At 37.0% G+C, this 21,064-nt stretch overlaps 1 protein-coding gene and 1 long non-coding RNA gene across 3 annotated transcripts in view; one reads left to right on the forward strand and one right to left on the reverse strand.

Moving 5' to 3' along the window:
* The window catches only part of LOC107034240 (uncharacterized), a 95,055-nt gene that overhangs the window by 64,525 nt on the left and 9,466 nt on the right, over nt 1-21,064 (forward strand). Inside the window, exons 3-5 of the long non-coding RNA XR_012071428.1 lie at nt 7,091-7,266; nt 10,316-10,403; nt 14,766-14,871. This is a non-coding gene — a long non-coding RNA (uncharacterized lncRNA). The remainder of the gene's footprint in view (nt 1-7,090; nt 7,267-10,315; nt 10,404-14,765; nt 14,872-21,064) is intronic.
* CWC27 (CWC27 spliceosome associated cyclophilin) overlaps nt 3,026-21,064 on the reverse strand; it is a 197,475-nt gene continuing 179,436 nt past the window's right edge. For both annotated transcript variants that reach the window (XM_031675598.2, XM_006197516.4), the window contains one exon: nt 3,026-3,455. In XM_031675598.2, the coding sequence (XP_031531458.2) occupies nt 3,432-3,455 (24 nt within the window). In that variant the 3' untranslated portion in view covers nt 3,026-3,431. The remainder of the gene's footprint in view (nt 3,456-21,064) is intronic.

The following is a 21,064-nucleotide window of genomic DNA, read 5'->3' on the forward strand; positions in this document are numbered from 1 at the left end:
CCTGTTTCAGTTCTCTGCATTAAAATCTAACAGGAGAAAGGAGATAACATATATGGGACAGGAAAACATCCTGGTTTCTAGTAATTAGAAGTGGTACCACCTGATAAACTGTAGAGTCACTGGAATGGAGTTAAAGTCATGGAGAAACCAGACTTTTTTTTTTTTTTTTTTTTTTGTGAATGACGGCGTTAAAGAATGTAACCCCTCTTAACTTCTCTACACCCCGTACATACAAATTGCTTATACTGATAGAACCCTCAATGGTAACTCACTTCACACATTCATTTTCTTTCTTGTTATCACTAAGATTAAACAGCATGTTGGGGCAATATTTGCATTTATCTAACCTTTTCCATTCAGGCCCCAGTGATACCACAGAACAGGTTTATGTACCTCACACGTCAGATCCTATCAAGAAACTTGGTAGTGACAGTTTGATAAGGACACCATAGCTTATTGAACTTGTTCTAAAAACAACAGCAGTGAACCACTCATCTCCTCACACGTTTTAATGACCTTGTTCTAGGGTGTCCCCATTTTTAGATGCAGCAGATGCACTATGGCTGTGTGGCCTCGGAGCTGCGGGCCTGGGATAACGTGTGCTTTGATATTATACCACTCAAAAATTCTCAAGAGATCTGTATTTCCTTCAATTACCTATTGAGAAAGGAGAGGTCTAGAGTTAGTTTTAACTTTCACCTTGCCAAAAGTTTCAACCAAAGTGAAAAAATAGCTTGTCAGAAAATGAGAAAAAAGAACTGCCAGGAGTTGTTTTTCTCTCTGCTCTCCAGAATGCCCGGCACAGCCGTAGACAGTGAACAGGAAGGCTGACAGACTTCGCTGTCTCAGGATAACATCCCTAGGGTTAGCACATAGAGGAACATAAGCTCAATATAAATATAAAATTAGAGTGAACTATAAAGGGTAATTTTCTTATCTGTTTTCATTTTTTTGTCTTTGAACTTTCTTTTGCATTTCACGTGGCACAAACATGCTCTTGTGAAATTTCCAAAGACTTGACTATAAGCACATTTAATACCATATATAACAGATAATTAAACCATATTCTTAAGCTTTTGAAAAATTATTATTGCTATAATTCAGTTAAATTCAAAGTGGGTTTTATTATCATGGTGGAATTCTTCTAGTAAGATTCTAATCTTGCTAGAATTTCAGATCTTTCGGCTCCTTGCAATTAAAGCAGGAAAAGGAACATTCAGCCAACCTGAGGTTTTAATTTTGTTGTTCAGTTATCTTTCTAAACTTACAAACATTACTCTTCTAGTTGTGTCCCAGAGGCCTGGGGCTCTCTCTGTCCTTGGGATGAGACCACACTGGTTAAGGGGACACATTCTAGGAGGAATGGTAGAGAAACCTATGGGGTACTTCAGCACAAACAGATTCAGTGTTTGTCTTGAAACCAACAGAGACTTTGTGAGTTTAGAAAACATTTTGCTTTGTGACCATCTGAAATACAATTGATATTATTGTGGTGAGGGAAAGACAGAGCACATTTCCAAACACTGGCTTATTTTTTGGTGGTTTTGCGTCTGTTCCCCAGGACACCTTTATCATATCCCTCTCCTCCTCTCTGAAACTGTCTCCTACTTCTGAAGCCAAAAAGTATTGAGAGACCTTCTGTCTTCTCACATCAGATTCTAGCTATGATGATAAATAACAAATTATGAAATATTTCAGTTATACCACAGTGTATAGAGAACAATATAAAGATTGATTACCCAACATCTGTATTAAGACATAAAATATTACAAACACAAGTGAAGCGCCCTGTGTATTCCTTCTGCCTCCTCAGAGGTAGCCACTATTTTTATAGGCATTTTTATACTTTTACTATATGTGTTCATCCACAAACAATATATAATGCTGAGCTGAGTGTTTAGAATTCTTATAGAGGTGGTTTCCTTTTTTCATATTATTTTTAAAGCTAATACCCACAGCTCTGGTTTACTGATCTTCACCACTATAGTGTATTCCATAGTATGGATATACAGTAACTTATTTATCCATTTTTTGGTTGATGCTTTAATGGATATTTAGTACAGGTCTCCTTGAGCAGTGTGTGAGAATTTCTTTAGGGGACAGACCTAGGATTAGAAATTTTGGATCACTGGATATGAACATCTTTGACTTCACCAGATATTGCCAGTCTCCAAAGATTGAATCACCAGCAGTGAAGCCAGCAGCCTGTTTAACAAGCCCTCTCTGATCCAAGTTTCAGATCCAGTAATCTGGATTGGGGTGGTGGTGGTGGGTAGTGTGGAAAAAATTTGCATTTCTAACATGTCCTTCAGTGCTGCCGCCACTGCTGTAGTATAGTATCTGGGACTACGATTTGAGAGCAAGTGCTCTAGAGAATGCCTGTTGGATTCCATTTCAAAAGAGAGAGCCGATGAGGCATTATCTGAAAAAACGTGGCTGGTGGGAATTAGGTAACTGAAGTTAGCCTGTGGTATAATTTTGGCATTCAGTATAGATAATATACAGTAAATAACCAGCATGACTGATTGACATAAAAGGCTAACGTTACATTCTTAGTGAGTTCTCTTGCCAGACTGGGACCCCTGCATGCTCTCCTGCTGTTGCTGTGCTGAGAGGGGGAGGGGAATGGGCAGGTGGCTTGGTGTCAGGCCAGGGTGAGCAATAAGCTGGGCTGACCTTACTTGTGGTGTGTTGAGTGTCTTGACTGCAACAGTAAAACCCAGGCATGGGCCTAGATTCAGGTGTGAATATTCACTTAGGGGTTCCTTAAGATTTAACTCATGAGACTATTGAGTCTTACTGATGGGGCTATTTTTAGATATTTATATGCAAAAGAGAACATCAATCTTTATATTATATAATTCTGAAATTATATTTCAAAGTTAGTACTGTGGTAACAGAATGGCAAGAAGGTTTCTTTCAAACATTCTTTCTGTAAGAACTTCTTACAAAAAAATCCTGAAAATGAAGCCGTCACACATTTAAGGGTAAAAAGACACAGATAGGTTTGCACGTCTGCAAATGGTTAACATGTAAACTGGAAGGAAAGTGATTTTATTTGCGATTTAGCAATGTAAAAGGTCAATTGGGGGGAAAAGGTACCAGTAACAAAAAGCATTTGCTTACTTATGTCACAGTTTACGTAACAAGATAACTGTTTTTCAAAACCAGACAACAGGTTCAAAAGTACCCCTTTTCACACCCGTAAGCGATGCTGTCGGGAACAACGGCTGCTCGGAGGCCATTTATTGCAGGCGCGTTTCCAGCGAGTTCTGGTTATCATTACTCCATTTTATCGTCTTTCTTTTTTCTCTCTCATCAGCTTTTTGCTTTCTTCCCGTCTTCTTTTATTCACTGGATTCCGAGGATCGTAGATTTCAAACGTGTCTGAGTCTTGCATGCTTGCGTCTTTCACTTTTCTCGTTTTATCCTCAAACTGAAGTACATGTGACATCCTAAGGAGGGAGAGAGACGGGTCACTGACTTGGCATGAGAACTCAAAGCAGAAATACCCTCCACGGCACTATGCTTGGCATAAGGAGCCAGCGGGTACCGAGCACCACGACGGGCTTGCTGTTTACTGGTGCTTGTGCCACATGGAAGCCAACTTCTCAGAAACCGCTTAAATTTGAAACCATGTCTGGAGTTTGCTTTGTTGGTTTGTATTTCTAGTAGCGAGTCTCTTTCCCTCAGTCTTCACTTAAGGTTCCTTCCTTGATGGGGGGTTAAAAGAGGTCTACTCTCAAGGCTTCCTGTAAGTAAACTCAGAAAATTCTGCCAGCTTCCTTTAAAGGGCACGTTCACTTAGCCAGTGAGCCAGGATGCATAGCAAAACTGACAATAAACCAGCCCTATCTGACTTTTTTTCTTCAGTAGTTAAATGGGTCAAGTGTAGGGAATGTGTTCAGAAAATTCCTGTTCAAATGGTGTTATGACTCCCTTCTCTGGGGGAGTTGATGGCTTTAATTTTTGTGTGTGTGTGCAAAAAGAAACTAAGCTTTTGGGCACAGCTCCATGGACTAATATCCTCCTCTTACTGTTGATTACAACAAGTCTAACCACCCTGCTTTCCTACTTTATCAAATGCTTACAGGTCTTAAGGTATCAACATGTGCTTGAATCCTAAGTGGTCATAAGCTGGCTATGCTTAGCAGCAGGGAAATATGTAAGTGATTAGTTCTGCCCCCATTAGGAGGTGACAGGAATAAATAGGGAAGTCCAAAAACCAGATTCCGGGGCAGCTGAGTGAATCTGAAAAGAGAAAAGTTCAGTTTTTATATATAAACAAAACTGCTAAGGCTTTTCCCACTAGTTATTAAGCAGTTTTTAAAACAGATGTACCCAGCACTTTTCTTTATCACAGCAGATAGGGCTAAATTGCCTAAAGGATTAGCACTCCCCACATGCCAGTTGTAACTTTCAGATGAAACCCAAATATTGCAGTGATTTCTTTTTCCCTGTAAAAGCAGAGATTGGGCAATAGGCACTAGCAGAGATCCCCCACCCTTTTTTCTTGCAGTATTGAAAATACTGAGTGAAGTTTACTTATGTTAAAAACTCCCATGGATATACTTAGATTTTGAAGAATCCTAAAAAGATTTTGGGAGGGAAATGAAATGTTACAATTTTAGTGATACTGCAATTCCTAAAGGCTCAGTAGGGTTGACTGTTCACCAGGGTTGGTAAGTTGAGTCTTAAAACCATTCCCACCCCTTTCCATTCCAGAAAAGCTTATTGGAATGCAGTGAGCACGAGTGATATTATTATATGGATGATGTAAGTCTACTTCAGTTTACTGAGGTAAAGCGCATTTGCATTTCTATACTTTATTAACAATACATTATTTGCATCAGATTTCCTAACATGACACATCACACATGAGAACTGCTGACTTTTTATACTTCCATGACTTTAACTTTGGAAACAACCTTATTTAGAAAATGCATTATAGGATTATTGCTTATTTAGATGGAGTCCTCAGGGTCTGATTTTCTTGTGCTTTCAATTTCCTACACTGTATAAGTATAAAGCAATCTCTAACTCCTAGAAAAAGGTGATTGTTCTCCAGCTATGGTAGCAAGTGACCACTAGAGCCAGATTGAATCTATCAAATAGGACTTAATCAATTAATGATGGCTTGCCTAGGCCAAAATGATCAATGATAACTCACTTCAGTAAATACACCTCTGAAAGCCAACTAATCAGTGACAGCCTCATAGTTTTGAAAGTTGGCCAGTCAGTGGCAGATTCACTCCAGTGAACATACTTCTGAAAGCCAGCCAATCACCAACAGTCTCCCCTGAATAATGGTACTTCTGGGGCTGATGTCAATCCCTAAACAATCCCTAACCCCAAAATTCTACGTGAGATTTGCAACCTGCTTTGCTCAGAGAGACTGTGCCTAAAAGCACGCTCTTCCTTACTTAAGTAGTAAATTAAGCTTTTTTTCCTCAGATATTGAGAGGTGGTCTTTTTCTTTGATACTTCTTATCATCTGTGCAGCATTCCCCACAGCATGCACGCCTTAGAAATTCTAAGTGTATTGCCACTGATGAGGATCAAGTTTAGAAGCGTGGCAAGACTGTACTGTATGTATCACACGTCATGGGGCGCCCAGACCCTACGCTGTACTTCGGTAAGTGTTCAGCAGCTTTCCAAATGACTCGTGCTGATGCCTAAGCCCAACTTGGAAATAGCTGGAATTACATGCCCTTTAAAACAATTTTATTCAATATTCCTATGATGTTATAAAAAACCAGAAACTACTATCTTAGTTAACTTAATACTTTTCCATTAAAAACACTCCACTATTTTAAAAATCGTTCCTGTCTCTGCCCCAAAATACAGATGGACTTTTTTGGTAATATTTGTTTCTAGTAGGGACTATCCATGTTTCAAAAATGACTACCAGAATTTGTCAAATAAAACCATAAAAAGGCACCTTCCTCCTTTCTATGCCATGAGAGAATCTTGCAACTGTTGGATTTAGTTCTTCTGGTATAGGAAGTGAAATCTAGACATGTGAACAACAGCACAAAGTCCACAGAAAGAAACAGACATTCCTACAAATCTGAAAAAACAGAAAACCGTAAGTTAAAGTAGCTGTCTTTTTCAACTGTTTGTTTCATACACCACTGCACTAAACAAGTCCAACGTTTTGATTAATAACAAACCTAAACCCAGGGGAAAGAAGGGGCTATCGGCTTACAAACTACTTCAGCTTTAATATCATAATACTTAGTATGGCTGGTTTCTCAGCAATAATATTTAATCTTTAATAGAAATAAAAACATAATCAAAATGCTTCACCCTTTTATCTTTCAACATGCTTTGGTCACTTCATTTTAAAAAGAAAAACAAAAGTTATTATGATTTTCAGCATAATAAACTCCTGACCTGTGTGCCTCCATAAATCACAGACTGCATGAATTGAAAGCATGCCCACACTTTATAGCCTCCTGTGGGAGCAGACATGCAGACTCAGAATAGAGACTTAATTCAAATGTACCAATAACTCAATACTATCCATTCTGTGGCTGGTCATAGAATTGGCCCAGCAAGAGCAACAGCAGCGAATTGTTTTGAATTACACACTTATCTTTTACATATGAAAATTTTAGATCTCGTTCTGTTGATGGCAAAGACAAAAATTTAGTTGTGATTAATAAAAAAATTTTACATAACATCAAATTCTCAAATAAGAACACTGACTTTAGTGGTTATAGAAATACGGAGGCTTACCATCCTCAGAGGTGTGTGTGGTGGCAGTTCTCCGCTCTCTGTACATCCCCTGCTCAGCCAAGGCCCTGCTTTACCTGTATCCTGCTCACATGACTGACCTTCCCTCTTTAATCAGAAGCCTAACAGTGACTGCCTACATGTTTGCCCCCGCCTCAGCTGCTGACTGTTCTAATGCTTAGACCAGAAGGGCTCCACACTGCCAGGCCGTCACAGGGAACCATCTGCCCTCCGGTGACTGCTAGCTCGAGGGGCTGTGAGGCACGTGCCCCTCTGCTGGTTTCCCTGGTAACCGATGAGCCAGCCTGATGCCAGTTCCTCCTATGAATGGCGATCTCCTTCTCCACCCCAGGAGCTGTACCCTGCCTGCTCAACACAGTGGGCTGTCGCTCTAGGACCTTTTGCGTCTGACTTGTAAGATTCCCTATCCAACAAATCTTGGACGTCGCTGTCTCTGGACTCTTTCTCCGGACTTGCGGCTGGGCAATTGCAAGGTTCACAGGCCTGTGGGGTGCAGCCCACCAACAGGTAAGTTGTGTTTTTGTATGAGACTGTGGAATTATAAACAAAAGTGAATACGTGAGTCTTTGATAGGGACCCACACTTTGACTAACCTCACTAATTTGACATCCAGTTTTTAAAGTTCTCATATAATGGTGAAATAAAGATATGACAGCAATTAATATTAATGGGGAAAGCAAGAGAGGTACTCATTCTCCAACATAAAGTAGTACAATGTAGAATTCAACACGAACAACTCATTTCTGACTGAAATGCATTTAACTTACTTATATTTGTGTATACATATGTATATGTGCTTATATTAATGTAAACAGCTTTTTCACTGGGATTTCTATAAATCACTCCTCATTTCCAAGTCTCCCTAATGTAGGGATTTACACCCTACCCTTAAGTTGTCGTAGGCGTCCTAACTGTTCTGTGTACTATTTCTCCTTCTAACTTCCAAAGGTTCTTAAAAAAAAAACTTTCTTACACGTTTCTTTTATAGCATTCCTTTGAGCAGGACTAAAATCCCTCAGCCTGATCCGAAAACCCTCCAACAGCTGGATCCTCCTATCTATCTCACCAACCTTGTTTCTTTCATCAGCTCTCACCATTCTGTAATTGCCTGTTTACTTAATTGTGAACAGACTGTCAGTTGTTGGAGGCAGTGTGAGTCTTGTTCACAGCTGAATTCCCCGTGCTGAGAATGGTGATCTGTGCTGGGAATCAAAGCCTTCAGACCTTCTGTACCAGCCAGGCCGTCTGGCTGGCACTAGCTGGTTTGCTACACTGACACTCAACCTCCTTTCGTGGGCAGGGACTATCTTTTATTTCTACGATAAACTTCTAAAATGTCTAACAGGCTGTGCAGAAAGTGGCGAGCTCAGCACAGGTCCACCTTTCATGACCTCTCACAGCTCGGCACACCCTGATGGCTGTGTTTCCGCTGCTCTCAGGTCAGTGACAGCTAGTTTTGATTCCCTGTAGACTGCGGTGGGAGCAGGCCTTATGTGCTTTCCCATTTCCTCTGATACCTAATGTAGAACTAGACAGGATTTCTTTCAAAGCAACGTTTCTCAAAGTCTGATCCTAGAGCCCTGTATCAAACATGGGCTGCCCAGCAGAATCATCTGGGTAGTTTCAAAAGCCATGAATGCCAGGCTTCCACCTCAAAAGGTACTGATTTGATAGTCTTAGGACGGGTCCCCGGCATCAGTGATTTAAAATTTTTTCCTGGTGATTTAAAAATGCCGCTGAAGCTAAGACTACAGCACTAAAGTTTAAGAACCTTTACACTTTCAGATTGATTGATTTCATCAGCCATTTGTTCTGGCCCCTTCAGAGATGAAGAACAGCTGGTTCCTACTGACAAACTACTCACGTACTTAAAGAAGCTTAAGTGGCTTCTGAGCCTAATATTTTAACTAAATAATCTCAAGTGTATAATGCATTTCTTATATATGGTTTAAGGATAAGGCAAGGAGCTAGATTTAATTATTCAATAAACATCAGAGCCTTTTTACATGTAAGACCCAATGTCATACACTGGGGGGACACAAAGCCAAATATGACCCAGGCCCTGGTCTCCTAAAGTGAACAGTCTGTTAGGGAGATGAACACACAGACACCAGGGCAAATGTACATTTTGGAACTGCCAGGTGTGAGGCAACAATAAGAACAACACCCTCTGACACAGCAGCCTATAAAAAGCTTTCACATGTCTGATATTACCTTCACAATAACTACAGGGTATAGGCAGGAAGGGTGTTACCACCCATTTCACAGGCAACCTGAGAGATTTATGGTCAAGACACTTGTAGCTGGTAAGTAGTTGACTAGGTATTTTATTGAAAGTCTTTAGAGGTGACAAACTTTCATCTTGTGAAGATGTATTTAACTTTAGGAATAAAATCAAAAGTTAATTCAGTGTTAAGTCTAGTGAGTAAGTTTAAAAAGTCAGATTGGGTAGTGCTTATTTTGGAATAGAACATTTTGAAAATGCAACTATAAAGAGATGAGAATAATGATTTTTTTTTTGTGGCTCCAAGACTAGCCTTTAAAGCAGTTACAAAAGAGAAGAACCAAAAATGTCTTGAGGCATGTGGGAGGCTCTTTGGGAAAAGGCACCTCTCCATTAGGTGAACACTTGCTTAAAAAAAAGGCAATTAATTTTCAATGTAAATTTCTATCCCTTTATTGCCTTTAATCATTGCTCTCTGGAATTAGTCCCAGTTTCTCACTAGATTTCCTAAAATGGGAACATTAGGTAGGGTCACCCCATTCAGTTGGAAGTCCAAGAAGGGCAGAGCCAAGGGCCCACAGCCTGACCCCATAAGGGTGGATGTCTGGCAGTCTCTTCGCAGGCACCACGTTACTAAGGGTGTGCCTTGTGATTGATGATACTCAGGTCTTTTCTGTTACAGTTTTCAAAAATGCATATTTAGCCATGAATTGAATCCTTTAGTGGTTCCCCGCTGTCTAAAAAATGAAATCCAAATTTCTTAGGTAGCCTCTAAGATTTGGCTTTTGTTCCTCTCTCTAAGCTCCTATGAGGTCTTCACATCTTATGCACTAGACACCCTGAATCACTTGCAGTTTCCTGGTTAGAACTTTCTTTCTCTTGCTTCCTTGTTGCCTCTCTGTGGTAGTACACTTCTCTCCCCACTACTAGTGAGGTGTCATTCCCTCTGAGAACCAGTCCCTGGCTCCTCTCCTGGCTTGTCTTGTACTTTTTCCACTAGGGTTAAGGTCCTCTTCTGTATCTCTCTCTAGTTTAGTCTCCCTCACTAGAGTGCAGATGGCTCTATTTTGTTGGCCTTTGTGCCAACACTGGTCACCAATGCTTGGCAAGAAGAATGCCCTCAATAAATGCTGAATAAATAAATGTTCCTGCATAGCCAGTCACCTCTAAAAACCTTTGGCAAGAATTCTCGTTCTGTTCACCTTTCTACTTACGAGTATTTTTATAACAAATATATAATTCCAAATTATATAGCAATTATAGTTAACCCTTGGACAATGCAGATTTGAACTGTGAAGGTCCATTTATTTATACGTGGATTTTTTTCAACAGGAACTATTACAGCACTACATGGTCTGTGGTTGATGGTGCAGATGTGGAACCACAGGTATGGAGGAAACAAATAAGTGGAGGGCTGATGGTAAGTTACAAAAGGACGTTTGACTGCATGGAGGGTGGGTGCTCCAAACGTCCACGATGTTCAAGTGTCAACTAGATATTTATAAACCCTTCAGTTTTCCAGATAAGCAACTTCTTTCAAACTCCACAATACTAGAAAAAAGGCTAATACTCCAGGAGATAAAACAAAATATTTCTACCACCATTAAGTTTATGCAGTGAAACTCTAGCACATCTTTCTCAAATGGGCCAGTTAAACTGCCTAATGATTGACATTTTGTCTTCTGTACTCAGACTTTGAAGCAAAAGTGGAGGAAAGATGCATATATTGTCCTCAGACAGCCTTCCTCTGCATTGTCTTTAGTATACTGTGTCGACAGCCTCTCATTTCTCTGTTCAGTTAAAATTCTTAAGCAACCCAACTAAAACTGGTTATTAAGTTTCTCATTCTTCCAGGGCTATGGATCAGAAACGTAAATGATCTGGTTTAAAGTTTTTTTGTGTGTGTTTTTGTTTGTTTTTGTTTTTGTTTTTGGTAGGAAAGGGCCTGAAAGGAGACTTGTATTTGAAAAGCAAAACCAGACTGTTTTTAAAGAAAACTGTGAGCAAGACAAAACAATTTTCAAGTTTACCCACATTTGATCCTCTGAAAGGACCACACCCTGCTCTGTATCAGAGATGGGCCACAGCATATTTCTCTGTCCATGTCACTTCTCTGGAATGTCCTACCACCTCCTTCCAACTGGTCTATGTCCCCTGAACTTCCAAAGCCCAGTTTAACTCCCATTTTCTCCTAAAAATCTGACTGCCCTGGGCCCCAGGACCTGCTTTTGCCTTTGGATTTCTCTAACACTTCTGTTGGAAAATTTTTGTGGACTGAAGTCAGAAGTCCTGGGTTTAAGTTAGAACTGAGTGGCTAAATGTTTCTTTAGGAAAGTCACATTGCTTTTCAGGTCTGTTTCCTCATCTGTGAAGAGTGGATGGTAATATGCACCTGATTTACCTTACATAGTTAGAATAAGGTTCAAACATCATGCCTAAAAATGTGTGGTCCAAACACTTAATCTCATTTTAACTTATTTTGCACTTTGTGTGTATGGGTGTTGATATAAACTGTGCTTGTATATATTTATCACTTTTTAATACTCTGTTACACTGCATAGCCTTTTTCAAAATGTTTTCATGTATATATATATATAACATACTTGATTCTACTTAACTTTGTAGGTTTATATGTATATTTTTAAACATGTCCTGTCTCTTACTAGACTGTAAGCCATTCAAACGGCAGAAACTGTTTATAGAGTCAAAGAATTATACAAATCTTACTTTATTTTTATAACTTGCACAGCATGATTAACATATACTCACTGTTGTATTTGTGTGTGTGTGTGTAAAGCAATCCTAAGAGGCATAAGGAAAAAACAAAAAAATTACTTGTAGCTCCACAGCTTCTCAGTAACTACTATAAATGTACAGGCACACTGCTTCCTGCCCTTTCTGTGCATGTCTAAATATGTCCATGTATATAGACTTGCGTGGATAGTAAGGCATGTATTTTACAATTTGCTTTTCATACCTGACTATACCACAAACATCTTTTTAGTAACTTATACTTTTACATCATTGTATTCATAGTCTAATACTTGGTCCTATGGATAATTTACAATCAACCCCTTTTTATAGGATTCTTACTCTTGTTCAAATTTTCATCTGTAAATACTTCTATCCATGTGAATAGTACATATTTGGATTTTCTTATACATAGTAAATCTCTCTCTGCAGGGTGGGGGGCTGGTTCAGCATTCTTTCTTTTGGTAGATTGTTCTTTCAGAAGTGACCCTTCCCTCTGCCAGTCCATGTGGTTGGGACCCCTTTGTTTTTGTCTGAAGAAGGGAACACGTAGTATAGGCCTGCGCAGACTAACCAATGACTGGATCAAGACATGGGCATTTGAATCCAGCAAGGTCAAACCAGACTGGCTCAGGACTTTTTCTGGGTTGGCCATCATGGAAATGTAATAAGCCAACACCCCTGCCCCTGGCAGGAAGCTTGCCTGTGAAATGAGGCCAACTGAGAGAAAATAGAGTCAGGAGACAAAAAGAGAGATTCCTGACATTGATTGAACTCTATGAACCAGCCATGTCCCAGTTCCAGTTCTTAGGCTTCCCATGCTGATAAATCCGTTTTTAGTGGAAGATACTTCTATCATTTGTAACAGAAAATATTAGTGATTAGGATAAATTCCTACAAGTAGAATTTTTAGGACGAACGTGTAATTTTTAAGGTATTTCATGTGTATGATCTAACTTCCCTCCAGAAATGATACAGTTCATACTCATCGGCAGAGTGCCTTATTTTGTTTTAACAGCTTGAGTTTTGTTTTCACTCCCCGCCCCCATGTTTTTGGCTATTTGTATTACTTCTTTGGTGATATGTACATTTTCTCCTGTGCCCTTAAAAAAAAATTCATCTTTTCCTCATAGGCTTGTGAGAATTAATATATTAAGAATATAAAGCCTTATCACATAAAGAACAAATGACAAACTAGAAAATGTGTTTGCAATTTCATTTTGTTTTGAGTTTCATTATATCCTTTTCTTCCCTCCATGTAGTTCTCCCTCTTTTCCTTCCTTCCTTCCATATAGAAGTTTACAATTTTGTATATATTCCTAGTGAGCAGTGTCTTCCTTTTTAAGTCAAACTTAGGAAGTCTTTCCTCACATTAAGACTATGTAAATATCCAGTTACATTTTCTTCTAGCACCTTTACAGTTCTTTTTTCTCTTGTTAACTTTTTATTATCAATTTAGAAATTTCTTTCTGTATCTGGGTCAGAAAGTTCTGTATTTTCCCCCAAATAGCTATTTACTTGTCCCAATTTTATTTCTTGACTAATCTACCCTGTACAGTATCCCGCTGCTTTAATTACCATAATTTTCTTATCTTCCTGGGAGAGACCATTACCCTGTCACTCTTGAAAAAAAGTATTTCTTAGATTTTATTTTATAAAAAATTTATTTTCAGAAGATTCTTAGATTTATAGAAACCATTGACCAGATAGTATAGAGTTAAACCCCTTAAACCTCCAAACCAATTTTCCCTATTAAATTATTACCCTCTAAAATTAGTATGCTACATTTCTTACACTTAACCAATACTGCTACCTTACAACGTCCATAGCTCATTTAGATTTCCTTAGTGTTACGTACTAAATTATGTTCTCCCAAAATTCATAGGTTGAAGCCCTAACTTCCCCATGTGACTGTATTTGGAGGGCCTTTAAAGGAGATAGTTAAGACTAAATGATATCAGAAGGGTGGGGCCTTAACCCAGGAGAACTGATGTCTTTAAAAGAAGAGACAATAGGAGCACAAGCAAACAGGAAAAGGCCATGTGAAGAAACATCAAGGAGGTGGCTGTCTGCAAGCCCTGGGGAGAAGTCTGACCAGAAATCAAACCTGCTGGCACTTTGATCTTGGACTTCTAGAACTGTGAGAAAATATATTCGTTGTTTAAGCCACACAGGCTGTGGTATTTTTGTTATGGCAGCCCTAGGAGACTAACACATTTAGTTTTTACCTGACATCCTTTTTTCTGTTCCAGGATCCCATTCAGGATACCACTTAACATACTTATTTGTCATGTCTCCTTACGCTATTCTTGTCTATGACAATTTCTCAGTTTTCTTGTTTTTGACCACTTGGACAGTCTTGATGGTTGCTGGTTGGGTATTCTGTAGGATGCCTCATTACTGGAATTTCTTTGACCTTACTCTCATGATACAACTGGGCTTAGGGTTATTGGGATAAAGATCATAATGTAAAGAGCAGTTTTCATTACATCATATGAAGGGTGCATACTATCAATATGATTTATAATGTTGATGTTGACCTTGATCACCTTGCTGACATAGTGCTTGTCTAGTTTCTCCATTGTAAAGTTATTTTTTTTCCCCTTTCCATTTTGAATTCTTTGGAGGGAAGTCACTAGGTGCAGTCCACACCTAAGGAGTGAGGAGTTATGCTTCCTTACTCTTCTTATTAAAAGTTTTCTTGGCTGTTTTTGCTTACATGTTTCTCTCCCTCCTACTGGTATTTTTATTTGGATTATATTAGGTTTGTGAAATAATTTTGAGATAATTTGGTTTTGGTTAAAAATTAAGCATTCTAGAAACAGTATATATGCACATATCTATTTATGCCTATCATAGGTTATATTTCCCTTAATTAAAAAATTGTTTTCTAAGTGGTTATTTCAGACAACTGACTTTTGTGTATTGATTTTATATCTGGCCATAATACTGACTTCTTAGAACTACTGGTAGATAGTTTTGGATTTTTTAGATCTTCAGGTAACTTGGTTTCTTTCACTCTGTTTTCTAGATAAGCAACTGAAGAAAAGCTATTGAAGTTAGTTACCAAGCTGAAGCCTGATTCCCAGTTAATGCCTAGAAGTTTGGAAGCCTAAATAGGACTAATACTTTTACAGGTACTTTTGTTTCTAATGAAAAATACAAGACAAAAACAATTTCTGGAGAACTTGGATAACTATGTTAAAAAACATTTGGTATTTAATACAGTTTCAAGATTAATTAATTAAAAATTACAAACTAATCAAAACTAGCTATATAGAGAATGACATTATCAACCACAAACATCACAATTATTTTTTCTTCTATGATTCTCTTAATGCTATTGAAAGTAGAAAAGGCAATTTTGTCTACAAATTGTATTCTAGAAATCATAAGAAAATGTCAATTAAAAACATCTATTGGAAGATTCATTCATTTCTGTATTTCAACTATCAAGATGTAATATTTAGGTTAAAACATTACAAACTTCTGATTTTGAGACTTGTCTCCATCACTGATTGATTACACAAGAAACTTAGGGTTCTCCTTGCACAAATGTTCAAAGTTTCTCTAGGAATTGAGACGTTAAAGGGTTAAAGTACCAGCACATATAAAAAGAAATGTGTATCTTTTTTCAACACGAAGTAGATAGTAGAGATCATAGTAATTCATCTGAAGAGATAGACAAAATGTGAATGAGTGCAGAAATCAAAGTATATATGTTTAAAAAAAAAAAAAGTCCAGGAACATGAGGTCACTAGCTTTCTTCATGTCCAGCAAAGCAGGGCAGCCTGGGACAGAGATGACTGAGAAACAAACAGAAGAGACTAAGGAAGAGGAAGAACTCAAGGACGAAAAGATGGAAGAAGACTCAAAAGGGCAAATGAGTATGACTTAAAAGGAAGCCTAGAAAAATGGAGACAGAAATGGCCAAAACTCAGAAATTTACAAATTAGGAAGAAAATAGGAACAAAAAAGGAACAAAAATAAATGTCTGAACAAACAAAAATAAATATAGGAAAACAGTATTATGTAAACCAAGCAAAGAGGAAAATAGATACAGGCCTTTGGAATAAGAAAACAAAGATGAAAACCCCTTGATTTTCTTTCCCAGTTTGTTGTTCACAAGGGAAAATCTTCTTTGTTTTGAGCTATGAATGAGTGTTAATATTGTTCCTTTAGTTTGGGATTTTGAAAAGCCAATAATGTCTTTTGTTTCCTTTAGTTAAAGAGAAAAACTCCAAATATTACAGTGTCTTTAAATATTGAGTATTGTTGAAGCAAATGTGAAAGTTGTAATTTTCAGAGTAACTTTAACAGCATAATAGTTTCTCAGCTTTCGTGCCTATCATTAGCATCACACTTAGCAGGACACAGGTGGAAAGATTTAAGAGGCTTTCCAGAATAAATCTGTAATATGCATTCTTACACCTGCCCTGAGATCTAACCGACTGCTCAGCCAGTAACATTTAATCTATGGCCAATGAACTAATAAAACAACATAGGGAAGATAGATGGAGTTCCCAATCAAAAAGGCCTGGTAAGCAGCTGGGGTACATGGCTATCTGCCCGTCTCTCTTAAAACAAATCCATGAACAAAGCAAACTTCCCTAATGTGATTGATAGAAACTTATTTCAGGGTAAACAGTATGAAAGCACAGAGTCAATACTGAAGAATTTTCTTCATCCAAAAGAAAAAGGCAGAAAAAAGTGACTTCGAGGATTGGACAGAAGGCTTAGAATTAAAATAATCATAATCACCTTTCCAGGCTCAGCAACTCTGACAAGGTCCTATTTATAAAGAATCATGTTGGTCTTCTGCAGCATTATTTATAGTCCTGTATAAGGTGAACACTAAGTAGGGAACCTGGTCCATAATTATAGTCCCTCTTTCTGCATTTTACTACTGCTTTAGAACTGGGCTAAGAGGGAAGAATGGAAGAAAAACATTCATATTACACTGACCTTATAATTCTGTGCTCTCCAAAGTGATAATACTCTTCTGCTTTAAATTTAAATTGTTTTTTATCTACCCCTCTTTTTTCTTTTTCATACTAGCCTCAAGGAAAAAAGCAGTAATTCATTACTGTTCACAATAAATACCAGATCTCAAATTTGTTTTATCTCAATATTAGCAATTATGATAGAAAGTAAACTACTGTAACTTATGAGTTAATTGGGAAAAGGTCATAAAAACGATCAAACATTATAGAAATGGTATAGATTCTAGTCATCTTGATTTACTGACAGTAGTCAAATATAGAGAGATTAATTCTTAAATACCAATAACAAGATGGAAGATGAGAACAAAACATTGATTTTCTGGAGCACAGATTGTTCCAGATACCCTGCTAAATACTTTAAAAAATAAGTTTGTTTGTGGAATAAATAAAATACCATCAGGAAGGTACTTTAAGGAACAGGGTAAGAAAGGTTATATAATTTATCCAAGATCGCACAGCTAGTAAACTTCCAAGCTGGCATTTAAATTCAGGTCTGACTCCAAATTCCATACTCAACCACTCTACTGTTTATATTCCTATGAAAAATTATAGGTGAATGTGGCAGGCACTTCTTGTTCAATTTACAGAAACTGTAATAACTTTCTGAATTTTAATTCTTCAAATAATACAGACATAATATTAGGACCATGAACTTAACATCTTCCTTGATATAAAGGAGCCAGATAATTTTTGATCAAGAATTAGCAAAGTCCCGAAGTCACTTGTTTGGCCATGTTATTACAGTTTGAAACAGCAATAGTGCTTTATTAGAAAATACTAAAAACATGCAAGCTAGCTCAGTTAGAGTAATTGTTGCAATACAAAACTCACAAATAAGAGAGAATGTCTTTGAAAACAAATGGAATCAAACTATTGAGTCAAGCATGATTGGTTATTTCTGAGATCTACTTTCTAGCTATGAGATCTTGACCAAAGTTATGTCACCTTTCTGTGCCTAAGATTCTTCCCATCTAATTTGGGCATAAGAACAATATCTAGCTTTTAGGTTTAAAAATGATTAATGCTTTGTAAATGTTCAGTAAAAGTTGGCTTCTTTCTCTGACTTTTATTTCTACTCAGAAAAATGTCTCAAACCCAACACTTTACTTATAATAGTCAACTGAACTATTTGCACACAAAGAACAAAACATTGTTACATTTAACTTGATTATCTCCATTAATGCCAGAGAATATAAAGGATGTTAATAATCCAGTATGGCAGGTGGTAGAAAGATTATTAATGAATGTCTTTGGGAGAGGATTTTGTGACTTGCATTTATACATAGCCATCATAGATGTCTTGGGAATTTGCATCATGAAAACAGTAAGATGCTGTCTACTCTGACTTTGTTGAACCTTTTGTTCAGTACCATGGTGATGGAAAAATTCTGATCAAACATCTCATAAAGAAACCCGAGCCAGAAAATGGCAATCAAATACCCAAATTTCACGCTACTTACATTCCTCATGCTACTTACTTTCCACATGCAATCTTTTCCATTACTTTGAAGGTAGGAGGTTCGTCTAGAATTGATTACTTCCTTTTTGGCACTAGGGCCACAATTCCGGTAGTGGCCACCTGCTAAATAATGAGGGCTTTTTATTGATTCCATGGTCAATTGTCTAAGCTTTTTCCAGGTGTGGTTAAGTAAAAGAAAATAAGAATGTAGCACATTATCCAGTTGCTTAAGCTTTTAAAGTAAAAATTTAAATGTGGAACAGTAAAGGTCCAACTTGCTTACCAGATATTAAATAGGATTATATTGCTACAGTAATTTAGCAGTGAGGTATTGACACAGGAATAGATAGAAAAATCCATTCAAAATAATGAAATTGACTCAAAATATACATAAGACTCTATTATAAAGGATATTTTTAGTATCAGTGAGGGAAACACAGGATTATTCAATTGTGGTGATTAGTAATTTTCAAAAAGTTATAACATTAACCTAATCTACCAAATCAATTCCAGATGATTACAGATATAAAATAAAAATAAAACCATAAAAATAATTAGAGAAAGGTATAACTTGGTATTTATATAATCCCAGGATTACAAAGACCTAAAGAATGACAATGGACAGAAAATATGAAGAAAAGACTGGCCGAGGTGGCAATGCAAATTTAAAACTCTATGTTGATGATACTATATATAGAAAACTCTAAAAGCTCCACAAAAAATTACTAGAGCTAATAAAAGAATTCAGCAAGGTAGCAGGATACAAGATTAACATACAAAAATCAGTTGCATTTCTTTACACTAACAGTGAATCAACAGGAAAATAAAGTAAAGAAACAATCCATTTTAAAATTGCATCCAAAACAATAAAATACTTAGGAGTAAAACTGATCAAGGAGGTAAAGACTTACACATGGAGAACTATAAAACATTGATTAAGGAAGACTTCAAGAAATGGAAAGATATCCCATGTGATTCCTATCAAATCACCCAGGACATTTTTCACAGAACTGGAACAAGTGATCCTGAGATTTTATATGGAATCACAAAAGACCCAGAATTGCCAAAGCAATATTGAAGAAAAAGAGCGAAGCTGGAGGAATAACCCTCCTAGACTTCAGACTATACTACAGAGCTACAGTAATCAAAACATTGCGATATTAACATAAAAACAGACATATGGATCAATGGAAAAGAATAGAGAGCCCAGAAATAAACCCACAGACCTATGGTCAATTAATCTTTGACAAAGGAGGCAAGAATATACAATGGAGAAAAGACAGTCTCTTCAGCAAGTGTTGTTGGGAAAACTGGACAGCCACATGTAAATCAATGAACTTAGAACACTCCCTCACTCCATACACAAAAATAATCTTGAAATGGCTTAAAGACTTAAATATAAGACAAGACACAATAAATCTCCTAGAAGAAAACATAGGCAAAACATTCTCTGACATAAATCTTAGCAATGTTCTTCTAGAGCAGTCTACCCAGTAAATGAAAATAAGAGCAAAAATAAAATAAGACCTAATTAAACTCATAAGCTTTTGCACAGCAAAGGAAACCATAAGCAAAACAAAACTACAACCTATGGAAGGGAGAAAATATTTGCATATGATGTGACTGACAAAGGCATAATTTCCAGAATATATAAACAGCTTATACAACTTAATGATAAAAAACAAACAACCCAAGCCAAAAATGGTTAGAAGACCTAAAGAAGCATTTCTCTAATGAAGACATATGGAAAGCCAATAGACATATGACAAAATGCTCAATATCACTAATTATCAGAGAAATGCAAATCAAAACTACAATGATGTATTACCTCATACCAGTCAGCATGACCATCATTCAAAAGTCCACGAATGATAAATGCTAGAGAGGATGTGGAGGAAAGGAAACCCTCCTACACTGTTGGTGGAATGTAGTTTGGTGCAGCCATATGGAAAACAGTATGGAGATTCCTCAAAAAACTAAAAATAGACTTACCATATGATCCAACAATCCCACTTCTGGGTATATTTCTGGAGGGAACTCTAAAGCAAAAAGATACATGCACCCCAATGTCCATAGCAGCACTATATACAATAGCCAAGACATGGAACCAACCTAAATGTTCATCAACAGATGACTGGATAAAGAAGTTGTCGTATATTTATAAAATGGAATACTACTCTACCATAAAAAAGAATAAAATGATGTCATTTGCAGCAACATGGATGGACAGATCATTACTTTGAGTGAAGTGAGCCAGAAAGAGAAAGAAAAATAGCATATGCTATCACTCATATGTGGAATCTAAAAAAAAAAAAAAAAAAAGACACTATGAACTCTACAAACAGAAACAGACTCAGACTTAGTAAACACTCTTATGGTTACTGGGGAGAGGCGCTGGGAGGGGATAAATTTGGGAGTTTGAGATTTACAGATGTTAGCCACTATATATAGAAATAGATTTTTAAAAAGTTTCTTTTGTATAGCACAGGGAACTATGTTCATTATCTTGTAATAGCCTTTAATGGAAAAAATGAAAATGAATATATGTATGTATATGACTGAGACATTGTGCTGTACACCAGAGATTGTAATTGACTGTACTTCAGTTAAAAAAACAAAACTATACGTTGAAATAAAAAAAACAAAAACTTCCATAAATGAATTGTAAAAATATTTAAAACAAATAATATCCTTAATATTTAATAGCTTTTTGTATGGCAATAAGGAATATATAATCATATTAGACTATACAATTAACCACCATCACTAAAACAATAATGAAATGTAAACAGCCAATTAATATATTTAGAAAGTTCAACTTTACTAGTAAACAAAGAAAAAATATTGCAAAGTAGAAGCTGACAAAGA

Source organism: Vicugna pacos, chromosome 3 (assembly GCF_048564905.1).
Source record: "Vicugna pacos chromosome 3, VicPac4, whole genome shotgun sequence".
NCBI lineage: Eukaryota > Metazoa > Chordata > Mammalia > Artiodactyla > Camelidae > Vicugna > Vicugna pacos.